This window comes from Oncorhynchus nerka, linkage group LG9a (genome assembly GCF_034236695.1).
Source record: "Oncorhynchus nerka isolate Pitt River linkage group LG9a, Oner_Uvic_2.0, whole genome shotgun sequence".
In the NCBI taxonomy this organism is placed as follows: Eukaryota; Metazoa; Chordata; class Actinopteri; order Salmoniformes; family Salmonidae; genus Oncorhynchus; species Oncorhynchus nerka.
The window spans coordinates 17,864,403-17,883,228 of record NC_088404.1 but is presented as its reverse complement, the minus strand read 5'-3'; the positions used below and the strand labels follow the sequence as shown (position 1 = coordinate 17,883,228).

General features: G+C 43.7%; 1 protein-coding gene across 1 annotated transcript in view; it reads right to left on the bottom strand.

Annotated features, from left to right (window-relative positions):
• LOC115133978 (leucine-rich repeat-containing G-protein coupled receptor 5-like) overlaps positions 1-17,609 on the bottom strand; it is a 37,708-nt gene extending 20,099 nt beyond the window's left edge. The window contains exons 1-6 of the mRNA XM_065022382.1: positions 17,259-17,609; positions 9,213-9,284; positions 8,514-8,585; positions 8,352-8,423; positions 6,344-6,559; positions 6,047-6,118 (exon numbers count right to left, since the gene is read on the bottom strand). Coding sequence (XP_064878454.1) covers positions 6,047-6,118; positions 6,344-6,559; positions 8,352-8,423; positions 8,514-8,585; positions 9,213-9,284; positions 17,259-17,479 — 725 coding nt within the window. The 5' untranslated portion in view covers positions 17,480-17,609. The remainder of the gene's footprint in view (positions 1-6,046; positions 6,119-6,343; positions 6,560-8,351; positions 8,424-8,513; positions 8,586-9,212; positions 9,285-17,258) is intronic.
• Between the last annotated feature and the right edge of the window lie 1,217 nt (positions 17,610-18,826).

The following is an 18,826-nucleotide window of genomic DNA, read 5'->3' as shown; positions in this document are numbered from 1 at the left end:
AGGCCTCTCTCATCTTTTTAAGTGGGAGAACTTGCACAATTGGTGGCTGACTAAATACTTTTTTGCCCCACTGTATGCTCAGCTCTGCCTCGCAAGTGCTACACCAACTGATTTAAAAAAAATCAAAGCACCAGTTTTAAATATAATAATGGTCTGAGAAGAAGAATGTTGTCAGTTCAGGCATATAGCCAATATACTCTGATAAAGTATTAGGCTTACTGCACAAACCACATTCCTACAAAACTGTTATATTAGGTTAATGTTACATTTTAATCATGTTTTAAAAAATGTGGCTTGCTTTTTGACTGTGAAGGTGATCTTAACTCAGAAAAGGTTGGTGCCTGTGTTTAGCTCCATTCCGTTTCTTTTTATCCTGAAAAACTCCCCAGTCCTTAACGATTACAAGCATTCCCTTAACACGATGCCACTACCACTATGCTTGAAAATATGGAGAGTGGTTCTCAGTAATGTGTTGTGTTTGGATTTGCCCCAAACATAACACTTTGTATTCAGCTCAGAAAGGTGCTTTGCCACAAGTTTTGCAGTTTTACTTTAGTGCCTTGTTGCAAACAGGATGCATGTTTTGGAATATTTTGTTATTCTGTACAGGCTTCCTTATTTTCACTCTGTGATTTAGGTTAGTATTGTGGAGTAACTACAATGTTGTAGATCCATCCTCAGTTTTCTCCTATCACAGCCATTGAACTCTGTAACTGTTTTAAAGTCACCCTTGCCTCATGGTGAAATCCCTCAACGAAGCTGTGTTTGAAATTCACTGTTCGACGGAGGGACCTTACAGATAATTGTATGTATGGGGTACAGAGATTAAGTAGTCATTCAAAAATCATGTTAAACACTATTATTGCAAACAGGCCATGCAACTTAAGTGACTTTTTAAGCACATTTTTACTCCTGAACTTATTTAGGCTTGCCATAACAAAGGGGATGAATGCTTATTGACGCAAGACATTTCAGCTTTTTATTTTTAATTCATTTGTCAAAATGTAAATGTAAACCATTTTAAATGCATGCTGTAACACAACAAAATGTTGAAAAAGTCAAGGGGTGTGAATACTTTCTGAAGGCACTGGGGGTGACAAAAATAACTACAAACAAAATATTGCAACAGAATAGCAGTCTGGGGCTCTTGTACTGTACATTACAGTCGTTATAGAGTCGGTGGTACAGTATTTACTTCAGTTGACTCATACAGGGCTCATCTCATGTGTGCACAGACCGCAAGTGGTTCTGTGTTATAAGGCTACAATAATGGGCCAATCTAGCAATATTTCAGACCCCCCGTTTGTAAATACAGTAGTCAGTACTGTAAATATAGTGTAAATACATATCATGTTTTAAATGTTTGTCTTTTTGATAGCAGTAACTTGTGAACTACTGCTGTATCTTCCAACATGACTCTGTTTTCTCTGGTCAGTAGTATCATTTCATTACAGTACAACGGCTTGATTTGTTTGATCGTAGCTAGCTACATAGCTAGCTACATAGCCGTCTTTGTATCAAAGATAATTGTGTAGTCTAGAGCGATTTCCTAGGTTAGCTAGCCAGCTATTGTCGTTCTTTTAACGCAACGTAACGTAATCAACACTGCTAGCTAGCCAGCTAGCCCCGAATAGCAGCACAGTAGAAACTATTACACTCAACGGAACGACTTGATTAGTGTAGTGTCAACAACGCAGCCAATGCCAGCTAGCCTACATAGTCAACAACGCAGCCTCTGCCAGCTAGCCTACTTCAGCAGTACTGTATCATTTTAATCATTTTAGTCAATAAGATTCTTGCTACGTAAGCTTAACTTTCTGAACACTCGTGACGTGTAGTCCACTTGTCATTCCAATTTCCTTTGCATTAGCGTAGCCTCTTGTGTAGCCTGTCAACTATGTGTCTGTCTATCCCTGTTCTCTCCTCTCTGCACAGACCATACAAACGCTCCACACCGCGTGGCCGCGGCCACCTAATCTGGTGGTCCCAGCGCGCCGACCCACGTGGAGTTCCAGGTCTCCGGTAGCCTCTGGAACTGCCGATCTGCGGCCAACAAGGCAGAGTTCATCTCCGCCTATGTCTCCCTCCAGTCCCTCGACTTCTTGGCACTGACGGAAACATGGATCACCACAGACAACACTGCTACTCCTACTGCTCTCTCTTCGTCTGCCCACATGTTCTCGCACACCCCGAGAGCTTCTGGTCAGCGGGGTGGTGGCACCGGGATCCTCATCTCTCCCAAGTGGTCATTCTCTCTTTCTCCCCTTACCCATCTGTCTATCGCCTCCTTTGAATTCCATGCTGTCACAGTTACCAGCCCTTTCAAGCTTAACATCCTTATCATTTATCGCCCTCCAGGTTCCCTCGGAGGATTCATCAATGAGCTTGATGCCTTGATAAGCTCCTTTCCTGAGGACGGCTCACCTCTCACAGTTCTGGGCGACTTTAACCTCCCCACGCCTACCTTTGACTCATTCCTCTCTGCCTCCTTCTTTCCCTCCTCTCCTCTTTTGACCTCACCCTCTCACCTTCCCCCTACTCACAAGGCAGGAAATACGCTCGACCTCATCTTTACTAGATGCTGTTCTTCCACTAACCTCGTTGCAACTCCCCTCCAAGTCTCCGACCACTACCTTGTATCCTTTTCCCTCTCGCTCTCATCCAACACTTCCCACACTGCCCCTACTCGGATGGTATCGCGCCGTCCCAACCTTCGCTCTCTCTTCCCCCTTTCTCTCTCCTCTTCCATCCTATCATCTCTTCCCTCTGCTCAAACCTTCTCCAACCTATCTCCTGATTCTGCCTCCTCAACCCTCCTCTCCTCCCTTTCTGCATCCTTTGACTCTCTATGTCCCCTATCCTCCAGGCCGGCTCGGTCCTCCCCTCCCGCTCCGTGGCTCGACGACTCATTGCGAGCTCACAGAACAGGGCTCCGGGCAGCCGAGCGGAAATGGAGGAAAACTCGCCTCCCTGCGGACCTGACATCCTTTCACTCCCTCCTCTCTACATTTTCCTCTTCTCTCTCTGCTGCTAAAGCCACTTTCTACCACTCTAAATTCCAAGCATCTGCCTCTAACCCTAGGAAGCTCTTTGCAACCTTCTCCTCCCTCCTGAATCCTCCTCCCCCCCCCCCTCCTCCCTCTCTGCAGATGACTTCGTCAACCATTTTGAAAAGAAGGTCGACGACATCCGATCCTCGTTTGCTAAGTCAAACGACACCGCTGGTTCTGCTCACACTGCCCTACCCTGTGCTCTGACCTCTTTCTCCCTCTCTCTCCAGATGAAATCTCGCGTCTTGTGACGGCCGGCCGCCCAACAACCTGCCGCTTGACCCTATCCCTCCTCTCTTCTCCAGACCATTTCCGGAGACCTTCTCCCTTACCTCACCTCGCTCATCAACTCATCCCTGACCGCTGGCTACGTCCCTTCCGTCTTCAAGAGAAGCGAGAGTTGCACCCCTTCTGAAAAAACCTACACTCGATCCCTCCGATGTCAACAACTACAGACCAGTATCCCTTCTTTCTTTTCTCTCCAAAACTCTTGAGCGTGCCGTCCTTGGCCAGCTCTCCGCTATCTCTCTCAGAATGACCTTCTTGATCCTAATCAGTCAGGTTTCAAGACTAGTCATTCAACTGAGACTGCTCTTCTCTGTATCACGGAGGCGCTCCGCACTGCTAAAGCTAACTCTCTCTCCTCTGCTCTCATCCTTCTAGACCTATCGGCTGCCTTCGATACTGTGAACCATCAGATCCTCCTCTCCACCCTCTCCGAGTTGGGCATCTCCGGCGCGGCCCACGCTTGGATTGCGTCCTACCTGACAGGTCGCTCCTACCAGGTGGCGTGGCGAGAATCTGTCTCCACACCACGTGCTCTCACCACTGGTGTCCCCCAGGGCTCTGTTCTAGGCCCTCTCCTATTCTCGCTATACACCAAGTCACTTGGCTCTGTCATAACCTCACATGGTCTCTCCTATCATTGCTATGCAGACGACACACAATTAATCTTCTCCTTTCCCCCTTCTGATGACCAGGTGGCGAATCGCATCTCTGCATGTCTGGCAGACATATCCGTGTGGATGACGGATCACCACCTCAAGCTGAACCTCGGCAAGACGGAGCTGCTCTTCCTCCCGGGAAGGACTGCCCGTTCCATGATCTCGCCATCACGGTTGACAACTCCATTGTGTCCTCCTCCCAGAGCGCTAAGAACCTTGGCGTGATCCTGGACAACACCCTGTCGTTCTCAACTAACATCAAGGCGGTGGCCCGTTCCTGTAGGTTCATGCTCTACAACATCCGCAGAGTACGACCCTGCCTCACACAGGAAGCGGCGCAGGTCCTAATCCAGGCACTTGTCATCTCCCGTCTGGATTACTGCAACTCGCTGTTGGCTGGGCTCCCTGCCTGTGCCATTAAACCCCTACAACTCATCCAGAACGCCGCAGCCCGTCTGGTGTTCAACCTTCCCAAGTTCTCTCACGTCACCCGCTCCTCCGCTCCCTCCACTGGCTTCCAGTTGAAGCTCGCATCCGCTACAAGACCATGGTGCTTGCCTACGGAGCTGTGAGGGGAACGGCACCTCAGTACCTCCAGGCTCTGATCAGGCCCTACACCCAAACAAGGGCACTGCGTTCATCCACCTCTGGCCTGCTCGCCTCCCTACCACTGAGGAAGTACAGTTCCCGCTCAGCCCAGTCAAAACTGTTCGCTGCTCTGGCCCCCCAATGGTGGAACAAACTCCCTCATGACGCCAGGACAGCGGAGTCAATCACCACCTTCCGGAGACACCTGAAACACCCCACCTCTTTAAGGAATACCTAGGATAGGATAAAGTAATCCCTCTCACCCCCCCTCCCCCTGAAAAGATTTAGATGCACTACTGTTCCACTGGAGGTCATAAGGTGAATGCACCAATTTGTAAGTCGCTCTGGATAAGAGCGTCTGCTAAATGACTTAAATGTAAAATGTAAATGTATGTTGTTTGGCTATTACCCTGCTAACACTCAGGAAACATGTGCTGCTAGATTCAGGGTAATTGGTATAGTGCTGCATCATGCGGCTACACACTGAGATGCACCAAATCGTTGTGATCGTTTGAACTGCAGTGGTGGCTGTCTTGTAAAAAAGGCAAATTCAGAGTTCTGTTCTGGCATGCAAATCCATAGCCTGGGTACCTGAGTATCTAGCCTGGGTACCTGAGTGTCTAGCCTGGGTACCCGAGTGTCTAGCCTGGGTACCCGAGTGTCTAGCCTGGGTACCCGAGTGTCTAGCATGGGTACCCGAGTGTCTAGCCGGGGTACCCGAGTGTCTAGCCGGGGTACCCGAGTGTCTAGCCTGGTTACCCGAGTGTCTAGCCTGGTTACCTGAGTGTCTAGCCGGGGTACCTGAGTGTCTAGCCGGGGTACCTGAGTGTCTAGCCGGGGTACCTGAGTGTCTAGCCTGGGTACCTGAGTGTCTAGCCTGGGTACCTGAGTGTCTAGCCTGGGTACCTGAGTGTCTAGCCGGGGTACCTGAGTGTCTAGCCTGGGTATCTGAGTGTCTAGCCTGGGTACCTGAGTGTCTAGCCTGGGTACCCCAGTGTCTTGCCTGGGTACCCCAGTGTCTTGCCTGGGTACCTGAGTGTCTAGCCTGGGTACCTGAGTGTCTAGCCAGGGTACCTGAGTCTCTAGCCTGGGTACCCCAGTGTCTAGCCTGGGTACCTGTGTCTAGCCTGGGTACCTCAGTGTCTAGCCTGGGTACCTCAGTGTCTCGCCTGGGTACGTACGTGTCTAGCCTGGGTACCTCAGTGTCTAGCCTGGGTACCTGAGTGTCTATGTGTTCAACAACAAAACGTTGGCTGAAGCAAAGAGAGACTGGCACCCAGACTTGCAAAAACATATGATAATGTGTGTCATCTTGAATCAAATAATTAATTAGTAGTTTATTAGTTCATTAGCTTTTTATAATCTAATGTCTCAGTAAATACCTGGTCATTTCTGTACTGTAAAAAATTGTGTCAATTAAGCCATAAGGTGATGAAGGTACATTTGAGGTAGAGGTGAACTCACAGAGTCTCCAGGCTGAGAAGCCCATCAAAACACCTATCACCCAACGACTGGATTTGGTTGTTATGGAGATGCCTAGGAAGAGATGCATGGAAAGATATCAAAAGAGTGTGAAGACCCAATAACGCCCTGCAGGGTTCTACACATTGGTAGAAAGGAAGTAGGTATGTGTAGGAGCAAAAGAGAGAGAAGGTAGAAAACAAAGAACATTGAAAGACGGAGAGAGCAAGGCTTCCCCTTAAACAACAAAAACAAATGATATAACAACCAACCGTTGGTCAATCCAACCATGCTACTCACAGGACCACCAGACTGGTGAGATTGGCGAAAGCGTGGTCTGGGATGTGGGTGATGCTGTTGAGGGCCAGGGTCACTGCCTGCAGGGTTGGCAGGATGGCCAGTGCATGGACGGGCACCTCCGTTAGGGTATTATCATCCAGCCACAGGTGGCGTAAGGACGCCAGGCCCCTAAAGGAGCTCTCAGGAACACTGGCAATTTGGTTGGCATCCAACCGCCTGACAGAGAGGAAGAGTGTTGCAGACAGTGTCCCATACATTCAGATTTTCCTTGAAAATACAGTAATCAATTACATTCAAAGTGCATTTTTAAGAATTCTCAAGTTATTTCTTTGGAGCGGACATGTTTATTCATTAACATTTATCTGTTCATTTAGATTAATTTCACAAACAAATTCATGCACCATCTACTTCTTCTATAAATACATGCTTTTACATGGCACATGCATGTCCAGTACATTAATGTAAAATGTTTATATTGAAAGTTAGAAAATAAAGTTGTTTGGAAAACACAAAATAAATGTAGACCTTGTGCTTTAATTAATTTCTCATATTAAACAGCATCTCCAAGCTGCTTTTTATTCCAGAGAGACATCCTCGATCAGGGAGGTCTGTGCATTCTTTGGGTGCATGGTAGTAATTTCTGGTGTTGACATTCGCTGTAGGGACTTAGCTGTCTCACAAAGGGTCCTGGCACCACCACTAGCAGACAGCTTACTTGAGGTCATCCTTTGTCTGTCTGTCTAACGTGTGAACTTCAGATTGGTATGTCTAAACAACATGGATAGCTATTTACTCCAGCCAGAGCGTTTAAACACGAGCCTGATTGAGATGTGGAGGACAGAGGATCAGGTAAACATGTTTAGGGATGCCTCAGGGCTCAGTGTAACAACAGTTCATTTTGTAAGAGGATAATGACGGAGTGAGTTTCGTGTATGTGTGGGGCGGCAGGTAGCCTGGTTAAAATCATTAGGCCAGTGACCGAAAGGTCGGTGGTTCGAATTCCCGAGCCAACTAGGTGAAAAATCTGTCAATGTGACCTTGAGCGAGACACTTAACCCTAGTCCCCCTGGATAAGAGCATCTGTGGCTATAATCCATTAGACTTTTCGTGGTTCTATATAATTTCGATTATAACATATTAAAGCTACTGAACTTTCAATATTAAGTGTAACTGAAGGTCGGTGTGTATGTGTGTGGCAGAGAGAAAACATTCCCACATTACCAACATTGTGCCATGTTTACAAATGACATGGACAATTACATTTGTGGCTCTCTAAGTGGCCTTAACCACAAATTTTTCCTTGAATGTTGCATTGTGTTTTCTGTCTCTGGAGAATAATACTTCCAAACAGTGAGAGCATAAACCAAACATATGAAATAAACCTGAAAATTCAGCTTAGCGTCAAATAAGGTCTATCATCAGTCATTCAGATGGAATGACACAAAATAAGCTATTGGCGAATGCTAAGACTGTGGACAGATGTACCAAGACTATAGAGTTAGAGGACAGACATAGGCAGCGCCCTTGAGGACAATTTTAAGTCGTCAACTGGGTGGGACATCCTATGGGTTAAGGAACGATCACATAATTCCATCCAGGTCACCAGGAGGGATCAGCCAATGAATTATACTCACGAGGAAACATTCCAGAACGGCAGGTGGTAAAAAAATGTCTTTATACCTGTTCAAACACACTCTATGTGGCAGTGTGGACCCTTTCAGTTTGTTTACCAACTCATAGAAGTAGTAGAAGAAAATGGACTACTTAGAAATGGAGATGGCCTCAACGGTGCTGCTCGTGCTCTCACAGACAATGATGCGATGTCTATCCAATGTCTATGGTAAAGACTCAATATGGAGGCATTTCTCTCCTCCTCTCCTTCCTCTATTCCCTGCTCAGCTCCTTCTCGAACTGCGCTGCAGAGGGGCATCATACAGAGAAAACTAACTGGGTCTTCAATTAGCTAGTGTCATCTTGTGCATGTGTTCAGTTGTTCAGATATACTCACAGAGACTGTAGGTTCCTCAGGTTCTCAAGAGCCTTGCTCGGAACCTGCTTTAGGTGATTGTTCTGTAGCATTCTGTTCAGAAAGACAGAAGGTATTAATTCACAAAGATGCAGGTGTTTAGGAATTGATCATGTATGTATGAGCTAGTAAAATATGACTTACAATACTTTGAGATTGAAGAGGCCAGAGAAAGCCCCTTCAGGGATATCTGTTAGGTAGTTTCCTGCTAGTCGTCTGCAGGGTGAGAAGCAGACGAAAGATACAAATTATGATATGGTTGTGGGAAATACACGTGCACACATACTCATACTGTACTACATTACAGATTATTATTTGTTAACAACTGAACTTCCACTGATTCCCCCGGCACCAGTTTATTTCATTAATAAGCCAACCAGGCACCAAAACAGTAACCTGAGCCTGTTGTTGCTGAATTTCAATTTCCTGACTCCCTTTCAACAGCTCCAACAGAAAGCTGTTTCATACATGGGCAAGTATAGAGAATGGAGTCTAATGTTAACATCATTACTGCTTCTGAATCCCGGTCCATTCTGATAGCACATCTATCGAGCCACATTGATCCGTCTGTTTTTTGTTTGTCTCTTACCCCATATTTACTGTCTGGTTCAAACTACATGTAGACTAGAGAGGGGGATTTCAGCAGTGAGCAAACACTAACTCTGGGTTCTTTACTTGGGGATTTATTACAGACAATTTGGGGACCAGTGTAATACTATTCAGCAGTCAGCATCAGACCAGAGACATTTTCCAACAGAGAAATCTAATCTCCAGGAAGGACAAAGCTTAAACTCTCAAACTCCTACTAAAGAGGGGTGCCATCTTTCCTAGACTAATACTCACAGCTCTTGGAGGAAGTGTAGGTTGGAGAGGGCTCTGTTGGGCAGCAGGGTGAGGTTGTTCATACTCAGATCACTGATGGAGGAACACAGAACAGTAACAGTTTGTTACACAGTAGCAGTGTGTTAGCATGACATGGGTTTGTTAGTGCCACAACTGGGCTCTCCAGCTGTCCATTCCACACATAGTAAAAGCCATCATACTTCCTGACTGATATGGGGGGAGACATACAGAAAACATTAGGACACCCCACCATATACTGTACATAATTCTCAAAACCCTTGATGAAGGATTCTTGATCTGAAATTCAACACCACTTTTGAGATGCGTAATTCAAAATATATATATATATATATATATATATATATATATATATATATATATATATATATATTTGATACAGTGCATTCGGAAAGTATTCAAAAACCTTCACCTTTTCCACATTCTGTTACGTTACAGACGTATTCTAAAATTGATTTTAAAAAAACATTCTCATCAATCTACACACAATACCCCATAATGACAAACCGAAAACAGGTTGAGAAATTTTAGCAAGTGAATAAAAAATAAAAAAATATCCTGTTTCCATTGAGCATCCTTGAGATGTTTCTACAACTTGATTAGAGTCCATCTGTAGTAAATTCAATTGACTGGACATGAACATACCTGTCTATGTAAGTTACCACATTTGACCAAGCCATGAGGTCGAAGGAATTGTCTGTAGAGCTCCGAGACAGGATTGTGTCGAAGCACAGATCTGGGGAATGGTACCAAAACAATTCTGCAGCATTGAAGGTCCCCAAGAACACAGTGGCCTCCATCATTCTTTAATGGAAGGAGTTTGTATCCACCAAGACTCTTCCTAGAGCTGGCCGCCCGGCCAAACTGAGCAATCGGGGGAGAAGGGCAATGGTCAGGGACGGGACCAAGAACCCGATGACAGAGCTCCAGAGTTCCTCTGTGGAGATGGGAGAACCATCCAGAAGGACAGCCATCTCTGCAGCACTCCACCAATTAGACATTTTTGTTAGAATGACCAGATGGAAGCCGCTCTTCAGTTAAAGGCACAAGGACTCTCAGACCATGAGAAACAAGATTCTCTGGTCTGATGAAACCAAGATTGAACTCTTTGGTCTGAATGCCAAGCTTCACGTCTGGAGGAAACCAGGCACCGCTCATCAACTTTCCATTACCATCCCTACGGTGAAGCATGATAGTGGCACCATCATGCTGTGGGGATATTTTTCAGAGGCAGGGACTGGGAGACTAGTCAGGATCGAGGGAAAGATAGCATGCAGATCGGTAGAAATTGTAAGATAAATTGTAATTCCATATGAGAAAGGTTGCCGACTCCTGTAGCCTATTACTGTCAACTTCAGGAGAGTAATGGCAGAATCTGCGAAAGCCAGCCTCGGTGGTAGGAGAGTAGTTGGGTCAAGTTCCGTTCTTTTTCTTCTGGTTTTCTAGATCTCTAGCGCCCTCTTGGGGCATTTGTCTTACTTCATCAAACCCTAAGATTTAAGCATCAGACAAGCTCAATATAGTTGATTTTATTAAAACACATAGGGTGTGTCTATATATGGTAAAATTCATGTCTAAACATTTCGGTAAAAAGAACAAACAACTTTTGGAACAAACAACTTTTTCGACCAATATTTTAGGCTGAGTACTTTGTTTTGGGTCCCTTTGGCTGTCAGGCCTTGCAGCCTTGGGACCTTGATCAGTGACCCTGACCTCTAAAGACAATTTGCACAGTGTCCTCTCATGTATTTCATGGAATAATTTGGTCAATATCTGGTATGAATTGGTCATAAAATGTGATATTTCCATGGTGTATTTAAGGAACGAGCTCTAGAAATTGGGACCACTTAGGAAAATAGTAGATACTGCAGAGGAATGTCAGCAGAAAGAAAGTTCTCTGTTCAATTCCTTGTATTATAATGTGTTGTAATAAAACACTGCAACACCAGTGGAGTGGTCTTTGGAAGTTACAGTCCAGCAGGCATATACTATCTCTAAATATTTGGACATGGGGATGAGGGCTGACAGTGTCTGTGTAAAGATTTAAGGAGGGATTTGTCCCCCTTTTCTAGATAAAGGATGAACGATGTTGATGAGGCGTTGATTCTGTGTGGAGTCCTTAACATTTCACAAGTAAGACCCTCTGACATTAGCAAGGGTGTCATGATACAAAGCATGCTACTACAGTACCACTGTGTCCCTGTTAACCCCTTCCTCCCTAGACAGTTGTAATGTTTTAGACTTCTCAAATCTGGAACCTAACTTTTAGAACTACAATGTATCTCTTTTCAAGCTTTTTCAAATAGTCGCAAGTCTAAAACACATAAACCCAGAATGTTCTTTAAATGTACTATCATGCATGCGCACATTCAAAAAACAGAAAGCTAACATAATGAGCCAGTACCCCAGTACACTTATGGTCTGGGACCAGAGGGGATGGATCGATTTAGATAGGCTGTCACAGATAGAGATAATCTGTCTGCTTTAGGCACTGCCATACATGTAATGTTGTACTGTGCAATGTTAAGAAGCCAAGGTATCTGTAAAAAATGTACATCAAATACCAAGAATCTATACAAGTCTGAACTGAAAGAACGTGATTCTTCAATCTTAAACTTGATGGCGTAACATTTGTATAAATTGAACTACTGTACATCAAAATGGTTGGATGTGCACTGGAGGAACATTGCATTAGTGCTGCTAAGGGTGAAATGTGGGAAGCAGGCAACATGACTGACAAAATCATTCTGTTCGCAGGCTTTTAGTGGTGACAGAGAGGCATGTGGCGGATGATGTCTTTCCCTTTTTGCTCTCTCTCTCTCCCATTTTCTCTCTCTTTCGCTCTCCCCCTCTCTTTCTTTCTTTCTTTCTTTCTTTCTTTCCTCTCTATTTTTTATCTCCCCCTCTTTCTTTCTCTCTCTTCTCTCTCCACATAGTTCCCTCTGGTCCCTAACAAAGACCCCCTTTTCCTTAAACTTTCAGTTAACCATCTGCTATGTTGTACGTATGTCAGGAATCCATAGCATTTCCTATGAAAATCCCCCAGTTCCTGCATGACTGTCTCCAGCAGGGAATGGGTTAATGAGCTGTCCTTTTTCATCCCTTTATTATGGACAAGCACAGTATGTATGAAGCAGCACGTACAGATCAGCATGTGTGTATTTACACACACACACCAGTGGCGACCCATAATATATATAAACTCATCAAAAAAAGAAACATCCCTTTTTCAGGACCCTGTCTTTCAAATATAAGTTGTAAAAATCCAAATAACTTCACAGATCTTCATTGTAAAGGGTTTAAACACTGTTTCCCATGCTTGTTCAATGAACCATAAACAATTAATGAACATGCACCTGTGGAACGGTCGTTAAGACACTAACAGCTTACAGATGGTAGGCAATTAATGTCACAGTTATGAAAACTTAGGACACTAAAGAGGCCTTTCTACTGACTCTGAAAAACACCAAAAGAAAGATGCCTAGGGTCCCTGCTCATCTGAGTGAACGTGCTTTAGGCATGCTGCAAGGAAGCATGAGGACTGCAGATGTGGCCAGGGCAATAAATTGCAATGTCCGTATTGTGAGACACCTAAGACAGCGCTACAGGGAGACAGGACGGACAGCAGATCGTCTGCGGAGTGGCAGACCACGTGTAACAACACCTGCACATCCGAACATCTGGTACATCCGAACATCACACCTGCGGGACAGGTACAGGATGGCAAAAACAACTGCCCGAGTTACACCAGGAACGCACAATCCCTCCATCAGTGCTCAGACTGTCCACAATAGGCTGAGAGAGGCTGGACTGAGGGCTTGTAGGCCTATTGTAAGGCAGGTCCTCACCAGACATCACTGGCAACAAAGTCGCCTATGGGCACAAATACACCGTCACTGGACCAGATAGGACTGGCAAAAAGTGCTCTTCATTGACGAGTCGCGGTTTTGTCTCAACAGGCGTGATGGTCGGATTCGCTTTTATCGTCGAAGGAATGAGCGTTACACCGAGGCCTGTACTCTGGAGCGGGATCGATTTGGAGGTGAAGGGTCCGTCATGGTCTGGGGCGGTGTGTCACAGCATCATCAGACTGAGCTTGTTGTTGTTGCAGGCAATCTCAATGCTGTGCGTTACAGGGAAGACATCCTCCTCCCTCATGCGATACCCTTCCTGCAGGCTCATCCTGACATGACCCTCCCACATGACAATGCCACCAGTCATACTGCTCATTCTGTGCGTGATTTCCTGCAAGACAGGAATGTCAGTGTTCTGCCATGGCCAGCGAAGAGCCCGGATCTCAATCCCATTGAGCACGTCTGGGACCTATTTGATCGGAGGGTGAGGGCTAGGGCCATTCCCCCCAGAAATGTCCCGGAACTTGCAGGTGCCTTGGTGGAATAGTGGGGTAACATCTCACAGCAAGAACTGGCAAATCTGGTGCAGTCCATGAGGAGGAGATGCACTGCAGTACTTAATACATCTGGTGGCCACACCAGATACTGACTGCTACTTTTGGTTTAGAATAGAGGTCGGCCGATTATGATTTTTCAACGCCAATACCGATACCGCTTATTGGAGGACCAATAAAAGCCGATACCAATTATTTATTTTTATATTGACAATTACAACAATACTGAATGAACACTTATTTTAACTTAATATAATACATCAATTAAATCAATTTAGCCTCAAATACATTTGGTTTAAATAATGCAAAAACAAAGTGTTGGAGAAGAAAGTAAAAGTGCAATATCTGCCATGTAAGAAAGCTAACGTTTAAATTCAGTGTTCAGAACATGAGAACATATGAAAGCTGGTGGTTCCTTTTAACATGAGTCTTCAATATTCCCAGGTAAGAAATTTTAGGTTGTAGTTATTATAGTAATTTTAGGACTATTTCTCTCTATACCATTTGTATTTCATTAACCTTTGACTATTGAATGTTCTTATAGGCACTTTAGTATTGCCAGTGTAACAGTATAGCTTCCTTCCCTCTCCTCGCTCCTACCTGGGCTCGAACCAGGAACACATTGACAACAGCCACCCACGAAGCAGCGTTACCCATCGCTCCACAAAAGCCGCAGCCCTTGCAGAACAATGGGAACAACTACTCCAAGTTTCAGAGCAAGTGACGTTTGAAAAGCTATTAGCGCGCACCCCGCTAACTAGCTAGCCATTTCACATCGGTTACACCAGCCTAATCTTGGGAGTTGATAGGCTTGAAGTCATAAACAGCGCAATGATTGAAGCATTGGCGAAGAGCTGCTGTCAAACGCATGAAAGTGCTGTTTGAATGATTGCTTACGAGCCTGCTGGTGCATACCACCGCTCAGTCAGACTGCTCTATCAAATCATAGACTTAATTATAACATAATAACACACAGAAATACGAGCCTTAGGTCATTAATATGGTCGAATCCGGAAACTATCATCTCGAAAACAAGACGTTTATTCTTTCAGTGAAATACGGAACCATTCCGTATTTTATCTAACGGGTGGCATCCATAAGTCTAAATATTCCTGTTACATTGCACAACCTTCAATGTTATGTCATAATTACGTAAAATTCTGGCAAATTAGGCCGCCCAAACTGTTGCATATACACTGACTCTGCGTGCAATGAACGCAAGAGAAGTGACACAATTTCACCTGATTAATATTACCTGCTAACCTGGATTTCTTTTAGCTAAATATGCAGGTTTAAAAATATATACTTCTTAAGTTTTCGAGGGTTGTGGATAAAGAGAAGGTCAGAGACACAGAGACACAGCGAGACAGAGACTATATACTTCTTAAGAATGTGTTCTTAACTGACTTTCCTAGTTACATAAAGATTAAATAAAGGTGTAAAAATTCAAAAATATATTTTTTTAATCGGCCAAATCGGTGTCCAAAAATACCGATTTCCAATTATTATGAAAACTTGAAATCGGCCCTAATTATAATCAGCCATTCCGATTATTCGGTCAACCTCTAATTTAGACCCTCCCCCTTTGTTCAGGGACACATTATTCCATTTCTGTTAGTCACATGTCTGTGGAACTTGTTCAGTTTATGTCTCAGTTTTTGAATCTTATGTTTATATATAAAAATATATTTGTTTGAGGGGGCTTGACTGTTTTGCATGTAATTTTGGCATTAATATATGTCACATATCAGTTTGCAAACAATGTAAAAATATATATATATATCTTGGAGTTAATAAAGCTGCATACACACATGGTGTAATGACTTCTGCCGCAGTCTGTCCCTCTCCTTGTTTCGGGTGGCGTTCGGAGGTCGGCGTCACCAGCCTTCTAGCCATCGCTGATCCACTTTTCATTTTCCATTTGTTTTGTCTTTGTCTTACACACCTGGTTTCAATCCCCCAATTACTTGTTCATTATTTAACCCTCTGTTCCCCCATGTTTGTTTGTGAGTAATTGTTTTTTGTATTGCGGTCCGTATTTGTGGCCTTGTATTTATACGACGTGTATTGTGATATATTTTAGTAAAATTGCTTTCATTACTCATGTCTGCTGTCCTGCGCCTGACTCATCTCACCAGCTACACACAGACACTTTACATATGGCCCAAAATGCAGGTGTTTCAACCTAGCTCAGTGCATCTGTGGTGGTGGGGTGAGACAGCAAAAAATAGGAGCATTGCGCCGTGATTGGTTCAGTGTTCTGTCATTCATGGGGACACTACGTCATTGCGAAGTTTATGCCCTTAGTAAGGGTAGACATCCAAAATTTCAGCCCTTTGGGTCCTGCCATAGAGTTAGATTACAAGTGCTCTTCCAATAAAGTTCAAAATCATTGGTCACAGATAAAATGACATCAGATCACGTCATATGTACAGTAGCTTTGATTGGACTGTCAACATCTTACTTTCAAAGTCTTAGCTAGCAATCATTATCATGAATCAAGTCGACAATCTACTGGCAAATCCTTTTTAATCCTTGTCATATGAAGAGAAATAATTTAGAGAAATTATAGATAAAACGTATCGGTGCTCATCGGCCATTGGACATAAAGATTACACAACTATTTGGAAATCGCAAATTCAACAATGAGTTGTTTGGAAGGAATCAGTGGCTAACTGCAAGCAGTTCAAAGCAACCAGTAGCCTGCTTTTCATTGTCTGCTTATATGCCCCCTTTATCTATCCAATGGTTCTGATTTGGTGTACAGGGAAAATACTGTAAGATCAGGCCATGTTCTGCATTCTGTCCCTGTACATCCCAAAAGTGCTGAACACATAGTTATATCGCCGCTCGCTCATTAATGTCTTAATCGAAATTACGGAATGCCTCTTATCCTCTCATCATTACCTTATGCCATAGTTTGTACATCTCAACTGTCAGTAGATACAACATTTGTTTAAGTAAGTTAGCCATATCAGCAGTTTTTTAAGTCAATAAACAAGGCTGAATAATTGTTTAGCTGCCCGACAAGGCTCCGCTGATAGCCAGGTGTAGTCGTGGTAAGGATTCACTTCATTGTGCTGGAAAGAAAGCTCTGCTGGGAAAGCTTTATGTAGGCCCTAACAGTTTGTGGGCATCGCCTGTCTTCATTATAGTTCAATTCATGTATTGTTTAGTGTTGTGTAGTGTCTTTGCTGGCATGCATCTAAAAAAAAATCCCACCAAAAATGACATGCTAAAATCGCCACTGACACACACACACACACACACACACAAACATCAACAATCAAAGGTATGTCGTGAATGTTCTGATATTTGGATGTCATGTCTGTGACCTGGCTCAGAAAGAGGTCAGTCCTTTGGTCTTTCAACTCTTGTCAAGAACCATTACAGTAATCCTACTCAAGGGTGGTACTGATAGGGTCAGTGTCCTCACAGTAGAACTCTACAGACTTCTGAGAGAACCTGCAGGGTTGCTTGTTTTAGCGTTGGTATTTAGTGTTTTATCCCCTGCTGAAAAGACAGGTGCAAACTTGTATGGAGAGCATCCATAATACAGTAAATGTTACACTCAACAGTTGCCAGCACACGAACAAGTTATGAATATAATTTAAACTTACAGGTAGGAAGTAAATACGCTCAATGTTGACGGCAACTCCGCGAGACCGAGGTCCACACAGTCCACGCGCAGAAGCATGCCGTCGTCTTCACAATTACAAAGCGACGGGCAGTCGGTGTCGGTGTCGGTGTCAAGAACCCCGGTCCGTTCTGTGCCCGCGCAGTCCGCCACTCCAAGCAGAAAAGTGAGCATAATAATTATAAGAAAACACATAATAACCATACACAAAAATGTTTTTCAGATAACACTTTGCAGTTGTTTAACTAGTGTTGGACTTGTCCCCTCTTGGTTTCTTTGCAATGGCTTGCCTGGCTAGAGTAAAGCAACATTCATGGCACCGCGCATCATGACAAAGTCAACAATAATAGACAGATGTGGACAAAAGCCGGAGTGGGGAGGAGGAGCCCACATTGTACTGTTATTACCATACAGTATTAATACCATGTGTCAGTGTGGGCTACTGTAGACTTCTGTAGATTGCTACCATCTCGTGGTGTATTAAAATATCCCACTCTTATTGCAGGCCTTCTTTCTCAAAGAATTGTAGAGCCTGATGGAAGCAGAGCTGCCTGGAGGTGAGTCTGAGATTGCACTCTACATCCTCTTCAACACCAAGGTTACTTTCTAAATGTAATCCGTTACAGTTACTAATCCATCAAACTCATTTGGTTGGAGCTAGGAACACAATCATTTCGCTACACCCACAATAACATCTGCTAAATATGTGAATATGACCAATACAATTTGATTTGGTGTGTCATCATAATGGTCTGACTTGAGGTCAGACTCGCTCCGGTGGAACAGACCTAAACGTGGCCTTTATTCGGTGCTGAATTGAATGTCATTGAAAAAAACTGAAAGGTGTCATAATGCTTTTTTTCCCTCGCAAACATGCTTTCTGAATTTAAAGTAGTCTAGAAGAAATCATCTTGTTTTTCAAAAGTATCTGTAATCGGATAACAATATTTTAGCTGATAATGTAACTGATTATACTTAACTTTTTTTTTAAATAATCCGATTGAAGTGCCTTCAGAAAGTATTCACACCCCTTGACTTTTCACACATTTTGTTGCATTACAGACAGAATTTTAAATTGATAAAATTGAGATTTTGTGTATCTGATCTACACACAATACCCCATAATGTCAAAGTCGAATTATGTTTTTTAGAATATTTTTGAAAATAATAAAAAATGAAAAGCTGAAATGACTTGCATCAATAAATATTCAACCCATTTGTTATGGCATGTCTAAATAAATTCAGAATTTTTAATTTTTTTTATTTTATTTTACCTTTATTTAACTAGGCAAGTCAGTTAAGAACAAATTCTTATTTTCAATGACGGCCTAGGAACAGTGGGTTAACTGCCTGTAAGTGGCATGGACTCACTCTTTGTCCAATAATAGTATTTTCAATTATTTTTAAATGACTACCTCATCTCTGGACGCCACACATACAATTATCTGTAAGGCCCTTTGAGCACGGTGAAGTTATTAATTACACTTTGGATGGTGTATCAATAAACCCAGTCACTACAAAGATACAGGCATCCTTCCTAACTCAGTTGCT